The following is a 20,344-nucleotide window of genomic DNA, read 5'->3' on the forward strand; positions in this document are numbered from 1 at the left end:
TCCTGTACCTAAGTACTGTAAAATTAATGAGGTTTGAAGAGCACATCATTAAGTTTAAATAATTTATTTCTGGTTTTAGTCTCTGGTTCCCAAAAGGCTCTTAAAAGCCTTCTTCAAAAAAATCATGCTGTTTAGTTACACGTAGGTACAACTGATCAAAACCAGTCCTCACTTTTCTTCCTCTAAGTACTCAAAAAATGTGGTACCAAATCACATCAGGAACATGAGGAAAAAAAGAATAGGTATTATAAGAAATAAGGTTTATGCTTCAGCTGCAAGAAAATGGATCATGTCAAGCAGTTCTCCAATTTAGAAAAAATTGCACATTTTTTGAAACTGAAAATTTGACCACACATGCAGTCTCGGAGTATTTAAAAATACTAACCTATGGTTTTCTGTCAGAGTCACAATACATTACTAAATACAAACAGACCCTGCAAGTAAGGGGAGAACATTCAAAGAAACGAGAACACTACCTGCAGAGATCTTGCTTATATCCCAAACACGGAGCCCTTCCCGCTCTCCTCCAAAGGCAAAGACAAACGGGAAGTCAGGGCAGCAAGCTGCACAAAACAGAACTCCCTGGCAGGGTGGGAGGAAAAGCAGAGAATTTTTATTTTAATCTTAAAATGAATTTGTCAACTGAAAATACTTTCACCAAGCAAGTTTTAACAAATGTAATTAAGTTTCTGAAACTTTTTTTGTAAAGACATAAAATGAAAGTCAAGAGCGGTTAATTATAAACAGTTAATCACATCTTTGTCTTGAATGTAGCAGATGCAAGCTGGAGCACCCATAGTTCTAATCAGAACACTGTATCTGGAATTTGGGTCTGAGGCTTTTGAAGCAGTCTGCCAATTCATGTGGAATGCTGCACTGTGATGAGAATGATTTACCCAGAATATGTTACTTAGTTTTCCCCCTATGAGACCTTAGGTAAAACAAGATTCAAACTAGACAATAAGCAGACAGTTTATATATAAAACTTTGTAGAATCAATAAATAAATATTACTATACCATTTTCATATCCCTGGAATGGACTAAACTTGGTCTGTCTCCCAGGATATCCCAAATTTTCACATATTTGTCAGCAGATGATGTCACAAGGCACCCTTTGATCTGACTGCTTAGTTGTAGCCCTGAAAGATGAAGAGTGCAGCAGTGTGAGGGCAACAGGCAATCCCCATTTCATAGAGATGAGGATACATTTTGAAGTGAAGACATGAGAACAACCCCAATATTCTCCTCACACTAAACTCCATTCCAGAACAAAGGAACAGAATGTTAATGAAAGCTCCATTGCTGCCACTGGGAACCATGCATGCCTGTTTTCCCTCCCAATCCCCTCAGCAGAGATTTGTTTCACATACCAGCTACCATGATTAGCACGCACAACTTATTTGTTAAACAAGGAATCACTTCCACCTCAGTGCTGTGGATTAAAGACATCTTCCAGATGTGCCTTGCCCACTTAGGACAAACAGGACAGAAAAGGACACACAGGCAATTTACCTGACACCTCTTCATTGTGAGCTTTCAGAGTAAACAGGGGCTTGTCAGTGCGAGCATCCAGACAGTACACAAAGCCATCGTCTGTGCTTGCCTAAGGAAAGCACAGCATTTAGAAAACAAACAGCCACCCTCACTCACCTGGGGAAAAAACCTCCAGTGGACTAACACCCACCCTCTGGTAAACCCCTCTGATCTGAGGCAGACATTACCTCTCCCTAGGACATGTTACAGTCCCACAGGTCTACGCTCCCAAAGTCAGGCTCCACCCAGCTGGTGCCCCAGCTATTCTATGAACCTCAATTATGCTGCACTGATTACATGAAGTCTTAATCCCATGCAAATTTCTTAAAGTGTATTTTCAGGAGAGTTGCCCCACTAAGTCTGGCCCTCAGGTCAGGCAATGAAATGCAGAACCTTCAGTCTCTTGCCTGTCAGTTCAAAGCTTTCGGAGCCATCGGTGGCTGCACAGTACTCCTGTGCAAAACAGAGTGTGATTACACCAGGAGAGATGCACATCATAAACCCAACAGAGCAGCCACTTCTGTTGTCTGTATACACAAAGGAACAGAGAACTAGAAAGCCATTGAGGTAATAGGGAAGATTGTTTTTAAATTCTGTTGCAAAGTTTTATTACAAAAAACTCAGCCAAGATGTTTTTCCTTTATATTCTAGGTACCTTCTCCCAGGTAATAAGCAATAGAACAACAGAAAATGGCCTCAAGTTGCACCAGGGGTGATTTAGATTGGACATCAGCAAAAATGTCTTTACTGAAAGGGTTGTCAAGCACTGGCACAGGCTGTCCATGAAGTGGTGGAATCTCCACCCCTGGGAGGTATTTAAAATCCATGTCGATAAGGCACTTATGGACATTTAGTGGTGGACTTGGTAGTGATGGGTTAACCTTTAAACTCGTATCTCAAAGGACTTTTCCAACCTGAAGGAGTGGATCACTCTACCAGCCAAGAGGACACTGCCCTCTAGCGCTGACTTGAAACACTGATTGAATATTCAGGATCTTCCTTCTAATTAGCTATTTCTCAGCTGCAAATGTTTCATTGCATGAAACACAACAGCAACTATGCAAAAAAGAATACATCCCAGCCACTGAACACTGCAACAACAAGATCAAGATTGTCACCTCTGGAGTGAAAAAGCACCAGAATCAATAGCTTTTCTACTGTCACAGTGAAGATACCAAGTAAGTAGCTGGTCTAGAGATTCTTATTGAAAAAACTACCAAAAAACATCCTCCCCCAGACTGCATTTTGTAATAAGCAGCAAAAACCATCCAAATGACCATCGGCTCCATTCTGATTCAGAAACATTATTAACACTAATTACAGCTTAAATGACATGGCAACAATCAACCAAAACAGAAAAGCGTGTACTCACCAAGAAATGGCAAGGTGAAAAATGATTCCAAATTACTCTCTCAACCTGACCACTAAACCGCCACACTCGATGGCTGTCCTGGGGGTTTCTGCAGTCGTACAGCACTGCTGATCTAGGGGACAGAGGGACAGGAAATAAAATTAAAGAAAAAAACATCAGGGTAGAACACTTCATAACACAGTTTGCTTTCCCACTGACATCTACAGAAGCTCCATGTAAACTATAATTAAAAATCAAAATGGAAACAACTTCACTACTTAGTCTTCTAATTCAGCAACAGATTAAAATCTTGCAGATAAGCACAAGATTTTTCCATGTACTTCCAAGTTTCATCTTGGTTACCAACAGCCGCTCTATTGAAACTACGCAGAGCTTGAATTTACTCAATACGTAAGATACTTACCACATAGCAGACCATAATTATGCAAATATATCACTTAATTACAAACAGGCTTCAGTAAAGTCAAGTAATGATGCACTAATTAGGAGATAATTTTGTCATACATATGCATACATTTTCAAATATGCTTAATTAAAAAAAAAAAATTCTAAAAACCCAAAAATCTTAACAAATAGTTAAGAGAAACACAGCTCCACGAAGGAGAAAGAGGGGATGGCAGTTAGTGGGTCCTCTGGGATTCTTTACAGGCATGTGCTCAGCTGAGTGGCTGCAGAATCTGTCCCAGCTCAAAATGCTCCCTGGAGCAAATGCAAGGGAGGAGTGGTCGTGTCACTCCAACATCACCTCACCACTATCAACATCCTCAGTGTAACCCACTCCCACTCCATCATGTAATTAAAGAAGTGTGATGTAGGTTTCCCAGGTCTTCCGCCAGGCATTTTGCACAACAGTTTCTTTAACAGTCTGATTTTCAGGCTATGAAGGCATTTCCCAATGCTCAATAAATTGCCTGTGGTCCTGCAAGGCTTTGCAGGAAAAATCCACAAGGGCAATCTGTTAAGTTTATGGAGAGCACAGTGGTTTAGAGGTGCCCATGGTACTAAAGGAGCAGCTAAAAAGGGATCAGCAGCCGGTCACTGCTTGGACTTAATGCTTCCTTTAATCAAAGGAAGTCAAGAGGGAGGAAAAAGACAGAAGCAGCTTCCTAACAACAGCAAAAGGTCCTCCTCCAATACTTGAGCAGATGCAGCAAGAGCGTAACAGAAGACAGAGAACTCAAAGGCTTGGCTAAAGACAGGCAAGTCTATAAAATATTTCAACATAAGGACAAAGTCTTAAAAGCTGAATAAAAAAAAATAATCAATGTAAGAAAATCACGGTGACAGAACAAAATTTACCCCACTGAAATGGGAGAAGAGAGAGGGAGTGTGTTGCTATATTATGTAAACTTTTGTGAGATGTTTACAGCTCTGTAGCTGAATTCTCATGATCTGTACTATAAACAATCATGTTTTCCACATTCCTTTCTGATGAGAGTCAACTGATTGACTTCTAGCCTGGCCAGTGGGATGGAGAGGTGGTAACCTTGTTCTCCAATCCCTGGTCATCGTTCAAAAACTATATAAGCGAGGTCTTTGTAAATAATAAAAAGTTCTTCAGCCTTCATCTTTGTGGAGCCAGATCTGTGAGTATCTTTTGTGTCCTCTAGCGACAGGAGAGTTTTGGCTGGCAGGACTTACAAGAACTGGCAGCTACAGAGTAGTCCAAGTGTGGAGACACAAACCACTTCCCAGCATCTCCAGGCTGCAATCACAGGAGACAGCCCATTCATTACATTTTGGCTGTGCCTATAAGGCTGGAGGGAGAGAACTGGGATTTTGAAGTCCCTCGTGCCTCCACCCTGGCCTTACTGGCTGGGAAACCCTGGGCAAATGTTCCAAGGAACCAACAGTGACACATTCCCAATGAAGAAAATGTCATTAGGCCAAATTAAGAAATAAATTTAGTCTGGAGCAGGCAGACACCTGGCACAGAAAATGTCAGTCCAGATGGTTAAAGCGTTTGCTACCCCTGAAAAAGAGGTAAGGAAAACTACATCCTGGCCATATGCAAACCTGGCTTCCTTGCCGAAAAAATAACAGCATTACTCAAATTGGCACAGTTATAAAAAAAAAAATGAAAGAAAACACAAGGCTTAACTGAAAAGGAATCCCCTCCCCAGGTGCAACATATGAAAACATTACCCTGACATACTTATCAAATGATCCAGAAACGAGGGTCTGAGTTTCAAATGGATGAAACTGCAATGTCTGGACCTAGATAATGGAAGATTTTATGTAACACATATACAGGAACTTTCTTGGAACAAAGCACGCCCATCCCAACCCCAAGCCAGCACACAGTCCTCCCAAAAAACCCTCCTATTAATCTTGTTGATCCTCAGATTAATCAAAAAACAGTGCAAGAGATGTGCATTACTTCAGATACCCCCACCTAGTGAAAACAAGATATTTTCCAATGTAATTTGATTGAACAGAACCCCCTTCCCCCTTTCTGCCCTAGATATTAATTAAAAAACAAAACAAAACAAAAAAGCTGGAGGTAAAAGAATATCTGCTTCCAGTTTGGGGAAAAAAGCAGATATTAACAAAAAATGAAAATCGGTAGTTTGTCAAGGGCAGTGACTTTGTTAGCAGCAAAATAAGGTTACAGCTATTAATAACTAGCTTTTACATTTTTATTACTATGAGATTAATTCATTTCTGAAGTACCCATCACTATGGTATTTTAGTATCATTTATTTTAAACCTTTTCACCTAGAACAAACTGTAACTGACACTCACTGTTCCCTTAAGAGCGTTACAGTTTGACCTGTGTTCGGACATCTATTTTTGTAGCTTATACCAGCACTATTATATTCCCCACCATCTGGGCCAATACACAAAAGGTATTTTAAAAACTTACAAATCTTTATTAACTTTCTAAAAGTTAGGTTAAATAACATTTTAAAAAGCAGATACACTGCCGTTTGCAAAAGCAACTAATTCATAAATTTAAACAATTCTGCACAGATGTTAGAAAATCAGAGAATTGTTGTTCTGAGGGTTCACTACCAAGGAGCTAAGGAAAAACTGCAGTCACATTTTTCTCTGTATTCTACAGTGGAAGAAACACAGCAATTATTCCATACCTTGTCTGTATGTAGTGTCAGGCTGGCTGCTGGCTTACCCACAGCCATGTCCCACAAAATCACTGTGTTGTCAGCAGAGGCACTTGCTAAAACGTTCCTGATAATGGATCAAAAATCAGTTTTAAAACTCTTTATACACATACAAACAAATAATGGTTAAAACCCCAAAAGAGCCTAATTCTGAGAACAAGCACACTGTGGTCTATAGATTATTTCTCTCAAGCCTGAGGGATAACTCCCTGAAGGCAATTCTAACTTATAAGTAAAGATTATAAATAGGCTATATTACATTACATTAGTAGAACACTTATAACAATGACAGTTCTACTTCTATTTCCCCTGACATTACTTACAATACCATTTACTCAAAGATTTCTCGAACAGAACAAAGTAATAAAGGCTTTGAAGCACATTCTTTCCTTTGACATTGAATAGTATTTTTAAACATTACCTATGCTACTTCATTCTGTTCGCATATGCATGCAGCCTGACAAACCTGTTTGTGAAATATTTTGTTAATATCTGTTTATACACCTCCTGAAGACATAACACTATACCCTTTGAAGACTGCGGAAAGTAACCACTAAAATTTCAGTTAGTTTACAGACCTCACATTTTGACATAAATTTGACCAACTGTGTTAAGAGCAACAAACACAGCTTAAAAGTTTGATCAGAAAAAACAAATCAAAACATCCCCAAATGCCTGTCAAACACACACTACAATTCCTATAGCTGCTTCATTGCACTTATAATCAGATTTATTACCTCAACATGTTGTTTCTGACTGAAACTGCCCCCCTCCCCTTTTTATATTAACCAAGTGTTTCTGACTGAAAGAAACGTTTGGTTCATCAAAGAAACATATCCATTCTGTTTTCCCAAGCACTGTTACAAGGAAAAGTTAAGAAAATTCATAGTGAAGGCTGTAAGAACATTTTACGGTAACACCACTATGACCTACAGGCAGAAAGTTATTTGTAGAGAGCTGTCACAACATGCCTTGCTTTAAAAAAAGAAACAACAATAAAACATTTTTTATATAAACTGCTTCAAGGAGCTCCTTGTTTTGTCCATAAGCTGTCCACTTCAGGGATGGTTTTATTTCCTGAAAGACCTGCCAGTATCAATGAATTTGTAACTCAGCACATTACAGATTTATACAGTTCAGACTAAACTACTGAAGCCGTATTTTTTTTTATCCTTGTCTATATTATCACCAGACCATTTCTAGGTACACGAAAGCTCCTCTTTTGAAAGAGTGATGGAGGGATCACTGTCACACTCTGTGCATATGTAACTTAAGAACAACAGACTTTAAATTAAGAGTGCAGTTTATATACATTTACTGAGGTCTGTGTGGGTGTTTTCATCAGTATCTAGAAAAGAAAGTAGCACAAACAAAGGCTCACACCTGCTCATCAGAATATGCAGAGTTGTCTGTGTACATTTTCAAAGGCAAAGGCATTTATGAGAGCAGAAAAATAAATTTTAAAAAGGAAATCAGCCTGTGACTGAAGCAGTTTCAAGACCCCTGCTAAGGATCCTCTGACAGATGAACTGCTAACAACCACCTCAGTGATAAAAAATCAGCAGCATATTTACCTCAGTCAGCACATTGTCCTTGACCTCTGCCCCAGGATGGGACAGCTTTGTGTTGCTTCAATAGCAGCACTTCATTTCTAGTTCATTCAGGCAGTGGGGAATTTTCTTTGCCTAGAGGCCAGAGTCATTTCTATAACTGAGCTATTAGGGCTTTTAACTCCCTTTCCTGTTCACAGCTTTGGGGCAAAAGCCAGAAGGAAAAAAAAAAAAAAATCAACCAAAAAAACCCACAAACAGAATAGCAAGAACTTTCTTCTGTAAATGTCTCCATTGAAATGATAGTTTAGGCCACAGGCAGATCAGCATAGCTCAGGGCAGCCCTTCTGCTTCTCCAGTCTGAACAAGTGAAATGCAGACAATTTATCAAATGGCTCACACCGAGCTTTGCCTTCCTTTCATCTGGACAACCTGCAAATCAAAAGTGACCTGCAGCAATATACAAGTATTTCGAAAAAAATTAAAAATCAAGAGCTCTAGTTATAAGAAAAAAATCCAGGAATGTATTTTTAAGAATGCAATCATTTTAGCAGTGCTTTCAAGATTTTTGATTCTGTGTGAAAACTGTATGTCTAATTAAGACTGCAATTTTCTAACATTCACTGTTGTTCCAGCATTCTTTTACCTGCTTTGCTTATTCCACGAAAGATCAAGCACAGCATCAGTATGTCCCTCCACAGTCCCCTCTGAAGATAAACTCTGCGTACACACACACGACAAAAACAGACTTTTGAAAATAACAGCTTCAATGCAAATCAAGCATTACTCCACATCATTATGAATTCCCTAAAGCCTTCACAAACAACTTCATATTAAATTACTCTCACTTGCTGCAACACAGCTTTTGAGAGAACTGTCTCTGCACCACCTGCACCCTGCCTCCTACCCCAGATCACAGATTGCTCCAACGCTGGATTTACAGAACTGGTTACTCCCTTCAGGCTAGCAAAAGAAACCTCATTATTTCCAGCTAATGTGCAAGTTCTTCAGCTTCTTTCTAAACATTCCTGGCAGTTCCCTCTCTCTCCTCCCAATTAATGGAGCTTTGGGTCCTTGCAACGGCCAGCTCCTGCGACTTCTAATTTTAAACAGTTAACATTCAAAGTTTACTGGGACACCACTCCATTCCTGTTCTGCTCTTAACTCCAGGCTTTAGTTATTTAGAGAACAGTTAGCATTTCAAATATTGTAAGGGGGAAAATAGAAGGCATTATCCCTGCTCTAAATTTCCTCCATCCAACCAGGTAAACAATTTTGCAAGACTTACTTTCTTTCCTTTCTTTTTCTTCTTTTTCTCTTTCTTGCCTCCAAGAGAAAAGACTGGCTCCAAGGATTCTACTACATCAAGGTCCCAAATGTCAATGACTGGGGTCATGTTACCCACTGCAACATAATTTCCTGCAAACAAAAGGACAAATGAAACCACATTTATGAAGCTAAGAAACAGCATATTTGGCAATCCAGCTGCTCCTTATTTCTTTAGTTAAGTAAAACTTATGTGCCTCAATCTTCTATTTGAACATATTTATAACTGGCACAGAGAAATTTAAAAATATCAGCTGACAGCAGATGTTGCCAGAAAAAAATTTACTTGCTCTCCTTTCCCCTTCAGTACGAGTAACTGTTCAAAAAAGCTGCATGTTTTGTTTGGTTTTGAAAGAAAAAACAAACCAAAACCACATCCTCTGTACTATGGAAGAAAAAAAAATCTGTGAAACACAAGAAAAAAGGTTATTAAATACATAAACATATAAAAAATATTACTGTGTTTTACATTTCATTAACTGCATTGGACATAAAGAGATTGAACAAAAGCAACCTTTCATTTGCAAACTGAAAATAAAGCAGATTTTAGAGATTGCTCTGGTCTGCTGACAATAACTTAATTGTTTCTAATAAAATCAGTATTTTAGTAAAATCATTTTCTCCAGCAGCATCACTAAGATGACTGTATCACCAAGCAAAAGTACCTGATATTCACATCTTAGTTATCTCAAGTCAATATTATCTCAATATTAACATTGATTTTATTTCTTTGTACTGCAGGAAGAAATTATTTAGTGACAACATTACACTTACATGCTCTTCAAGCAAAAATTCTTAACTGGACACTGACAGTATCCTTTGTAACTTGCCTGTTGATTCATCTGGGCTGGGATCAAAATTCAACCACTCCAGACTCAGAGGGTAAGCAGGCAAGATAATGTCATGATGTACATAAAATGAGTCCTCTTCATGATTATAAACTGAAAAATAATTAAAGTTATGTAAGACATCAGTGAAGATTGAAAGCAAACAACTATGAACAGGTCACTTCTACAAAAGGTAGTTGTAGCAAAAACTAAATTCTCAAGGAGATGTAGAAGGTAAATTCCCAGAATCTTCAGAGTTTTACTGTAGAGACCAGACCCTCTACAAATGCTGTACCTCACACCCTTACACAAAATAAACATTCTCCTGTGTACTTTACATAAAGAAGTGACAAGTTCAGTCAAGGTTCAATGCTTTTACTTTGTAAGACCTCTTCATAATACAGGCTCCATATCCAGCACTTTCTACATCAGGATACATTCATCATTTTACAGGATTAGCAATTAAAAAAAACATTATTCCAAATGAGGTTGAAAGGGAAATGAAGGTAAAAAGGCAAACAAGAGGAAGGTGAAAAAGACAGGAGAGAAGACCTTTAGCAAATGGTAACTGAGATACAGGAAAAGTTTTGGTAAAGTAGGCATATACTAAACACAAATTCCCTGTAGCCAGCTATTTTTCTCCTTATAAAATAACTTTCCAATTGGACAGCAGAGAAAACCCATTAATTATTTTAATAATATCTTATCACACACACAAAATCACAGTGCCACTTTTAAAGTGCCTGCGACAGATGTTCAGATACTGACTGAAGTCTCCAGTTAACTAAGTTATCTTAATAGTCAACTAAGACGAGGTTACCCAATTTTAGAAACTGCAGAAGCCTTTGCTACTGTTTTGTAAGTTTACACTGGGTATAAATTTACAGTTAATAAAATTTGTAAACATCTCCAGACACAGAAAATGCCACATGCTGGTATCTGAAGACATGTTTTCACACATTTTGGTCATGTTGGTTGCTTAAAATTAAATACTTTGCCTACAGAAACATGGACCACACCACAAGCGGCCAGAAACATTCCCAAAAAGAACCACAATAAGCAAAGAGGATAATTTCAGCAGGTTCAGTTAGTACTCATGGGCTGCAACACAAAAATCAAAATTAAACCTATTTCTACAACAAGCAGTATTCAGGCCCTATTAAGGATTATCTCTTCTAAACCATGATGATAAAGGTACTGGTTCTTCTAATCCTAGTAGTGGAAAGCCAACTTTAAGAAGCAAGGAGAAAGCTAAAGAGAAAAAAAACCAAAACAAAACAAACCAGCAGAAGATGCTTGCAGGATGCGGAAAGTAAGACTGGAATGAAGGGCATATTTCAGAGAATAAAAATGCTGTAATGTATTTTCTAAAATTTTTAAGAAATGAAATAAGGAAAGGAATTGCTATACAGACCGAAAGAGGCAAGCTATCCTTTAAATAACAATAACTCCACAGGAAATACTCTAGTCTTGAAATGAAAAGTAGCTAAAGCACTGTGACATGGAAAAGGACAAAAAACAAGGCAGAAGGGGAGAAAAATCCTAAACAAAACCAACCCACTCTCCAAGACAGCCACATGGCACGTGCTAGGCAAGACATTCCCTATGTTCACTGTAAAGAATCAACCCTGTTTTACTCACCATGGACCTCCATACTACAGCAGTCTTTATCAACCCTGCCACAAAGGACAAGATTGTCGCTGGGTTTAATCAAAAAGTCCTCCTGTTCATATTGCTCCTAAACAGCAAAAAGGAGAGGACAAGGGGCATTGAGCAAAGCACATAAAAGCATGAAGGTACACATTTTCAAAAGGTGGCATCAGTAATTTTGAACCACAAATGAAAGTACTCAAAATCCAACACACTAATGCACGCCCACCTAAAACCACGTAATGATGCTAAACAGAGAAAAGCAAGAATCAGACATAATCCTGGAGAGAGTGAATTAGATTAGAGTGAAGGACTTTTATGTGAACCTAGGTGGGTTTGTAGAGGTGTTTAATTATCAAATACGAGACCATATTTCAAGGCTATCCTGATGCAGCTGATTGCTGGAAAGAAAATCACCACCAGGAGTCCACAAATAAAGGTGATTTCCCTTGTGCTCCTGTGCCTTGACCACTCGTATAATACAACAGCATTTTACCCAGTAACGATACTGCAGTTGCTCCTCACTTCCAGGAAATACTTCCACTGTCTACTTCCAGGAAAATATTTCCCAAGAAGTACTGCCTACAGCACTACCAGGCATTCAGCTGTACCAGAAGAGATGTAACCTCTCATCTCATTTTCATTGTTACTGAGGAATGGGACAAACTTGGGAATTTTTGTTGTGACAAATTAAGAACTTTACAGAAGTCAATCTTATACAGAGTACCGTCCTTCCCATTTTCAACACATACAAGACTTTTTGGACTTCTCACTGCAAGCTTTTTTTTTTTTTTAAATTCACTTCAAGCATACTTCAATATTTGAATTCCATCCAGTCCTGCAATTCTTTGAATTAACTTAAGGTTATACAATACTTAGTCTTCAACACTTCCAGTAGTAAATATCAAATGACAACAGAAAATGCACACTGAAGAACTTTCACAATCTAGGAAAAGAACTTAAGCATAGGAAGAAGAGCTTGAGAAAACAGGTGTTCATTTTCTGTCTGTCTACAAACCCAGCTTCTGCAAAGATGTTTCCCATCTGACAGTAGAAACGAATATAGGCAGAAACAGCCAATGACACGGTATTTTATATTTATATATACACATAGACAGAACATTGATACATTTATATATCAGACACATTGCCTGAGTCTGCCTCAGCCTGATTTCTTACAGAAACTGGTGGAAGGTACAAGAGTCTTACAACCTGTGAGTTTTTCTAATTTTGAAGAAATCAGAAGCAATAACAAGGCCCGAGACTTGTTATTTCTTCACGTGTTTTCTGCGTCCTACTAGGCAGGTGAAAAACCACTCCATGTACAGAAGTGCACGGCTTAAGCAAGGAGTCAGCTCACCTTAACCTCCTACTTAAATGCAAAAGGCATTTAAGAAGGGAACTGCACAAAGCAACCTTAAAAGAAAAGTGCACCATCCAATCAAAACTCTGGCACACATTTGAAAAAGGACTGCAAGCACTTACACGGCCCAAGGCAGAGAGGAAAATTTAACTGATTTTGAAGTTTATGCTGTTTAAGCTACCTAACACTCTTTAAGTACTCACAGTGGTTTTTAGAGTGATGTAAGGATCGTTTTCATTGCTCCCATATACTGCCAGAGTAGCCAAAGAGTCTCCAAGTTTTAATTCACCTAGAAGAGAATTTCAGAACACTTTTATACATGTCTGTAAGAGGTAAAGTCAGAAACTCCTGTACCAATACCTGTATTACATATACACCAAAATATCAGGAGCGGGCTAAATGAACTTCCACGTCCCAAACATAAGCACGTCGGTAAGATAAACTGCTTAGTGCTTTCAGGGACTTCTGCTGCACTGCTCCAGCACTACAGCAGCCAGAGTGACAACCTTTCCAACATGCTCTTGGTCCTAGATCAGCGAGGGGACACGGTACTGCTTCCCTCACTAAATGACTTCCCAAGATGGGACAAGCAAATCATTAAAACTGTGAATTTCCAGCATCTGAAACTTAACACAGTCAAGTTAGGATAGCTTTAGGATATTAAAGCCTTAAGTACAATAAGAGGTGGAAAGGTTCTTCACTTACACTGCGTATCTGACACACAAGTTTTTCTTACCCGTGTATTCCTCTTCATCGTAATTGTCCAAATCATACTCATCCAGTTCATGATCCGACAGCTCCTCATTGTTTTGGGAAGACTCAGTGCTGCTGCCAGGTACGGGTGCATTTGTGTCACCTGCTGCCTGGCCTTCATCACTGCCACCAGCACCATCGCTGTGGAAAGATACACAGCCCTGAGAAACTGTGGCAGACACGTAGAACACCTCCAGGGGGCTGCTGGAGAGATTTAAGCACACGGCCCCAGCTGCTCACATAGCGCTATTTCAAGTCTTTATGTCAATAATTTCAAAATCCATTCACTCCTCCTAGGGCCTTTCCTAAAACACAAGGCATCTATAATTCTCAGGCTTTCAGAGAAAGTTTTTCCTTGAAAGTTGTCATGACAAAACGTGGTATAAGTTTTCCTCAACAAGGCGAACTGTGTGTCCAAGTCCCCTTCTCTTACACATTTTTTGTGGATACAGTGCTCTTGACCTCACTTCTGTGTGTTCACATGTGTCCATATCATTACTTCCTTCCTACTTCCCAGTCAGAGGCATGGTCATGTGTGAGAATTCCCACATTTTTTCAAGCTTCTTAAGACCTCATTTCCTCATACTTCCCATACTTAAGCGAAGGAAAATTAACATAGAATTCATTAGGTAAGGTCACACTATGGATTTTTCTTATGGGGTAAACTATGCAACATCTAGAAAATTCAGGACTTTGCGGCATCAATTCTGCATGTAAGGAATTCAGGAGAAGGAAATGCATATTAAACACTGGTTGAGAAGATAACAGACACCCAAGGAGTCCCAAAGGAGCAGGCTCCAAAAAACCTCATCCCTGCTCAACACACTGTATTTCTGTCCTTCTGCACGCAAAATTCCCAAGCAACAATGAGCCAAGGCGGTTCTCAGATACAGTTTCTAAATTAAGTATCAGAAACCTGATTTTTCTATTTTGTTCAGTAAAATACACACTTCACATTAACAACATAACTAGAGACAAGTAACAAGATAATTAAATAAAATAACTAAATCTGAGTTTGGTTTGTGATCTTTGCACAGGGAAAAAAGTGAGGTGTTGTAACCAATTCTACGAAGTACAACAAATTATAAATAGAACAGCTGTATCAGACGGTCTTCATCTTGAAGTTTTACAGAATGCATAAAAAACAGCACCTCAAATCTTTCCCTGCTTTTGAAATTGCAAGAGAAAGGAAATCACTCAGAAAACCAAAAGTTTACACAAAGAAAGGGGAAACAAGTAACTCCACAGAAAACAGGGACATTAATCAGTTAAGAAATTAACATGACGTGAGAATCTTCCAAATGTTAAAGATTGTTTTGGCACCCTTAAATAACCAAAACCAGAGAAAACAGAATAAAATACATCCTGGGATGTTACAACTCTGTTCAGCAGTACTGTCACTGATACATACAACAGAAGCAGGGCTGATAATATTCATTCAACTGTGAAAACTTTTTCTGCTGCCTCTTGCATCTGTTCAGCCACACACATCGTGACACAACCACACACCCTACACAGCTGAAACACCCAGAAGCCTAAATCTATGAAGAGATCTAACAGAAAATGGCAAGAAAATGGAATAAGACCTCAATCCCCATATTTCCCAGATAAAAGAGACTTTCCTTTCTTGTTCTCTATTGTGTTTCCTAAATATGTCACTTCTTATATTCATTTGGTAAATACATTTTTCTTAAAAGCAGAGCAACAAAACTCAACATAACTACATAACTAAGGGCTCCCAGTGCTGAGGGGAGAGTTGTGATGCCTCCAGTTTCACTGTGAACCATAAATGCACCCCTGAATGATGTTTTGTCTTTTTTACCAAAGCCTTTTTTACCACATCACTCTGATCCCCACTGTGCCCTCCAGACGCAGACTGTCCTGTCCCACCCTCGGCATCGCTTTTTCCCAGTCAGTTTAGGACTCCCATCTCAGTCTGCCGCATGTCAAAAGCACCCAGAGTTACAAACCCGGCGCCTTATTTCTCACTGTAGTCGGGAACAGGAGCTCCGGAGAGCGCCAGGCCCCGCAATGCCCGTCCAGCCCGACAGACCGCACTGACAGCTGAGGAACCACACGGGAACGCGGCCGCGCTGTCACGTCCACGACGGCAGCAGGATCTACTCCATCCGATGTTCCTCCGTGCGCCCTCCGGACCCCCGGCCCTCCCGGACGCCAGGCAGCCTCGGCTCCCCGGGCCGGCCCTGCGGCTCCCGGGCTGCGCTTCCCCCGTGCCCGGGACAGCTCCTCGCCGGCTCTGAGCGAGCAGAGAGCTGCAGCCGCGTCCCGAGCAGAGCCTGCGAGTCGCGGCGAGTCCCTCCCGGTGCCCCGGCTCACCCCAGCCTGTCCTGCGCCTCCTCGATGAGACCCTTCAGCTCCTCCTCGCTGAGCTGCACCTGCGGGGCGGACACAGAGCGGTGAGGGGGGCGGGGGCGGGCGCGGGTCCCTCAGCGCGATCCCAGCCCCAGTCCCACCTTGTCGGGAGTCTCCTTGGCCACGCCGCGCCGCACCCAGGCGGCGCAGGGCACGGGGCAGCTCATGGCGGCACCGCCGCCGCCACACGTGCGAGCGGCCGGGCGCGCCCCAGTGACGTCACGGGAGGAGGGACCGCCCGCGACGGCGAGACCGGGAGGGGCGGGGATTGTCCTGTGACGTCATCCTTACGCGCCGGGGCGGTGACAGCGACGCGGCCACGCTGGATGGGCGTGTCCTGAAGGGGCGGGGCGTGCCCTGAAGGGGCGGGGCGCGGCGGGCGGGGGCGGGCGCTGTCCCCTCACGGGGACACGGGCGCTGGGCGTGCCCCGTCGGCGGGATTTGTTCGGAATCCCGGGATCAATCAAGTTGGAATAAACCCTCTGATATCACGGAGTCCAATCTTCAAGTGCTCCGCTCCCCACACTGGGTCACGGTCTCCCTCACGCGGTGGGAGAGAGCTGCCATGCCACTGAAAAATCTCGGCGGCAATCCACCGAAATTAGAAGTTTAGTAAGGCCTTTTTTGTTATTGGTCCCTATATTTTATCCTAGGAAAAGAAACCAGTGCACAGGGACAATGGCAACAGGGAGTTGCCAGGAGTTGTGAGGGTCTGGCGTCCCTCAGGAGCACCTGCTTTCTGCTCTCCTACATGAGCTAACCCATTAAATCAGAGGAAATGGATTAAATGTCAGCTGAAATGCACAGGAAGGTACTCTCTTACTAATATGCAGAAATCACTGCTGTTCCCATCACTGGAATCTTAATTCAGTGCAAAATACAGGAATGGGAAGCTGAGGAAGGGGAACGAGCGTTTCTCACCTCAGTAACCGAACTGCAGCTTGGCAGATAAAATGGCCTCGTTATTCCATCCACAACACCACTGGCATTCTCATTTTTTTAAATCTTGATTCTTCTGTGGTTCTGGTGTGAGGGAGAAATAAAAATCTACAAAAGCAAAGACTATCTCTTCACTTACCCTTTCGTTTCACCAGTACGCTGTGTTTTGTCTTAATGTAGACACAAACATACCCAGGCAGAAGTTGGATCCTTCTAGCTCTTCCTTGTAGTGACCTGTGACACGGACATCCTAGTCCTACCTGTAATCCTGCTTTTTGGTATGCTTGCCTTTTTGCTGGGCTGTATTTGCTTTGCTGGTCATCTTCTCTTAACAATGTTCAAGAAATTCTTCTTGTCCCCCCATGCATGAATTGGCCACAGTTTGACCTTCAGTCTTCCTCCAGATTCTGAGGGAAGTTTTGTGAAAGTGGCTGCTATTCTCAAAGGACAGGCAGAGGAGAGTGTTAGGCAGCCAAGAGTAAGGTTACTTTCCCGTGACTGTGGTTCCTGGATATCTGGGGGTATTTTGGGGATATTTTTCAAATGTCTACATTTACAGCGTGGAGATTTGCAGAACGAAGTGGAGCCAGACTTGTTTTTAGTGAAGCCATACTTGGAGGGGGCACACAAGCTCTACCTTCTGTCTTACCACGTACATAATCACAACATAGCAGAGCACTCTGGGGAGGCTCAACAGCAGAAGTACCAAAGAGAAGACAGCTGGAAAAGGAGGAAGGAAAATAGGTAGCAGTTGTGCACAATGGATATTATAGCTTAGAGAACTGCAGTTAGTAGTAATGATTTTTCTTCTGACACACAGTCCATAAATGTTGCGTGATTCCAATACCTTTCTATGTCATACACTTACTGGCGATGTGTAACTTTTTTTTTTTTTTTTTTTTTTTTTCCCAAAAGAAAGGCCATTCTGTTAAATATATTAGTGTTCCACAGTGCCTTGACAATCACAGAAATGTGTCTGAAAGAGTGGTGCCCCAGGCAGGAAGCTCCATGCAGATGGAAGCTGCACACCCACACCAAGGAATCTCCCTGGATGACTTATGGGACATTACACACCAATAAAAAAATGGTCTTCTTGGTATTCAGTGTCCAAAGACGGCTCAGCCATGGAAATGGGAAGATTAGCAAATAAAGCAGATGTTATTTTCTTCATTTGGATGGAATTCTGCCACCGTTGGAGAAGTTCTGGGACAAGTCCAAAGAGCTGTCCTAATTGGGAATGAGGCTGTACAGCTGACAGAAGTTTCTGAATCTTTGCTAGATGGAAAAGATGGCCATGAAGAAAGGTATGTGAAACAGCAGACAAGGACTCAAATGGCTGTCCCAGGAAGGGTGTGAGAACCAAGCTCAAATCCTGTGGAAATAAAAGAGTTGTCATCAGACATTTTCATGACACAGCCTGTTCTGGACTGGCCTTGGGCCTTCCCTAGATACGATCTCCTGAAAGGATTCAGCTCCACTCCCCTGGCCCCAGTCAGAGGTCAGACACAGCAGAGCCTGAAACTCTTAGATCCATTTCTTAACCTCTGATGAGAAGAGCTGAGATTCCTTTTATCCCTGTGAACATCCATAAAGGAAGGCAAGACTTGACAACAGCAATTTTCATTTTCACTTTAGTCACCAATTCTGGTATCAGAAACTTCTGCCTGTCTGAAGTGAAAAGTACTAAAACACTGTCCCTGTTTCTGGATCTGTATCTGAGCTATCCCTATTGCTTTTCACCCAACGATGCAAGTGCTGGATAAAAACAAACTTCTCTTCTGGAGTGGATATACCAGTAAAGAAAGGGAATCAGTGGGAAAAAAAATCAATGGCTCATTGAAAGGGAAGGTTCAGCTTCTTTTTTAGGGAACGTGTCAAGGCACCCAGAGAGCAACCAGAGTATTCTTCTTCACATGAAGTCAGATGGAAGAGAGAAGAGCTTGTTGATAAAAGTGATGTTGAAGTATCTGGTTCCAGAAGGCTCTTCAATAACTACTAGAAAACTTAAAGAGCTCCTGTGTCAAAGACTCTGCAGAGACCTTGATATACCTTGAGTCTTGAAACTCTCAGAGAAACTGTAAACATCTCTAGTATACAGCTAGAAGGTACTACAAGGCCAGGAAAAGATTCATTGTGCAAATCATACAGGCTGTCAGCAAGAAAACAAAGGGGATTTTATGTGTTTTGGAAGTTATACTGTACGTTTATAGCTGTGGTTAAGTGGATCTCTTCAGATTAAAAAAAAAAAAAAAAAAAAGGGAAAGTGATCAATACACTGGCATATCAGATTTTTTTTTTTTTTTTTTCCTGTTTTATCAAATGATCTGCAAAATACCAGTGTTGCAGTCCCAGGGATGCTAAACAGCTAAAAGCAGTCACATAACCAAGAAATCCTCTAACTGAGGAAAGAAAGGAGTACTTAAGAGTGATTTTGAAATGCCAGCGGCAGCCATCTAAGTCCTCAAGGTTACCTTTTGATTTTCTGTTTGCATTCCCTGTGTGTTTCTGTGAAATACAGAGCATGAATAGTGGAAGGAAACCAAGGAAGTATCGGCTCTCAGTAGGGCAGCATCTCATCAAGGGAGATGCACCGTTTGCACACTGCTGCATAGCCTGGGGGGAAGAACTCTTGAACTGATAACTAGGCAGAAAGTTAAGTTTTCAAGTAGTTAAAACAAGGCTGCTTTGGTTTTCTTTTATCCAGGATCTCCTTAAGGAGTTCCCTGGGAGAGCACAAACCTTCTCACTTTGAAAGATAAAACATCCTTGTGCCAGGGCTTATTCTCCCAGATCTTACTTATTGCTTTTTGTGGTCTTTGTTTAACTTTATGGAATAAATGAAGTCTATCGCTTATCTTTTAGCTACATCTAATAAGTGTGATCTCAACGTGAACCAGATACATGTGAAAGACATTAAAACCTCACTGGGACACAGAAACTGCATTATCAGAGATATGGAGCAGCTGCTTCCCCAAAATATGTGCTGGAGACTTCAGGAATGAGAATCACATCATCCCTGCAACGATTGCCATCAGCTGGACACCTCGAAACACCCGAAGACTTGCACCTCTCCACCACCATGGGAGCAGTGGGGGACATCAGGGCCAGCGTTTGTCGCAGAGGTGTCACATCTTTATTTCCTCCATGTTTAAGTGTGTTACTCAGTGCTGGATGCTTCAAGTACTCATTATTTACAGGAGGACACTACAACTTTGTACACAAGCTACTGGCTTGTAGAGCCGAGGGGCTGATAAGCTCCCAGGAAGGTGGCCAGGCTGCAGAGTTGTGCTGGGAATGGTGGCCTCCCAGCATGTAAGGATATGTGCACAGGTTCTCAGAAATCTTTTACATTGCAGTTTTGCATCTTCATAGCAAAGCTTAGAGACAGCCAGCCTGCATGCTTACTCTGAAACGTTTTCCATGAAAGACTCATTGGACAAAATAAAAGCCACTGAGGAAGTGTTCACTAAAATATAAGGCTCAGTTAACATTGAAGAATTTAGCTGATACCACTACATACCTGGAAATATATCTA

At 41.2% G+C, this 20,344-nt stretch overlaps 1 protein-coding gene across 1 annotated transcript in view; it reads right to left on the reverse strand.

Annotated features, from left to right (window-relative positions):
- The window catches only part of PWP1 (PWP1 homolog, endonuclein), a 16,854-nt gene extending 784 nt beyond the window's left edge, over positions 1 to 16,070 (reverse strand). The window contains exons 1-14 of the mRNA XM_040061285.2: positions 15,972 to 16,070; positions 15,835 to 15,893; positions 13,481 to 13,638; positions 12,948 to 13,033; positions 11,373 to 11,469; positions 9,735 to 9,845; positions 8,867 to 8,997; positions 8,225 to 8,298; positions 5,999 to 6,095; positions 5,062 to 5,123; positions 2,907 to 3,018; positions 1,514 to 1,604; positions 1,019 to 1,140; positions 477 to 582 (exon numbers count right to left, since the gene is read on the reverse strand). Coding sequence (XP_039917219.1) covers positions 477 to 582; positions 1,019 to 1,140; positions 1,514 to 1,604; positions 2,907 to 3,018; positions 5,062 to 5,123; positions 5,999 to 6,095; positions 8,225 to 8,298; positions 8,867 to 8,997; positions 9,735 to 9,845; positions 11,373 to 11,469; positions 12,948 to 13,033; positions 13,481 to 13,638; positions 15,835 to 15,893; positions 15,972 to 16,037 — 1,372 coding nt within the window. The 5' untranslated portion in view covers positions 16,038 to 16,070. The remainder of the gene's footprint in view (positions 1 to 476; positions 583 to 1,018; positions 1,141 to 1,513; positions 1,605 to 2,906; positions 3,019 to 5,061; positions 5,124 to 5,998; positions 6,096 to 8,224; positions 8,299 to 8,866; positions 8,998 to 9,734; positions 9,846 to 11,372; positions 11,470 to 12,947; positions 13,034 to 13,480; positions 13,639 to 15,834; positions 15,894 to 15,971) is intronic.
- Between the last annotated feature and the right edge of the window lie 4,274 nt (positions 16,071 to 20,344).

Source organism: Hirundo rustica, chromosome 4, assembly GCF_015227805.2.
Source record: "Hirundo rustica isolate bHirRus1 chromosome 4, bHirRus1.pri.v3, whole genome shotgun sequence".
NCBI classification, from domain to species: domain Eukaryota; kingdom Metazoa; phylum Chordata; class Aves; order Passeriformes; family Hirundinidae; genus Hirundo; species Hirundo rustica.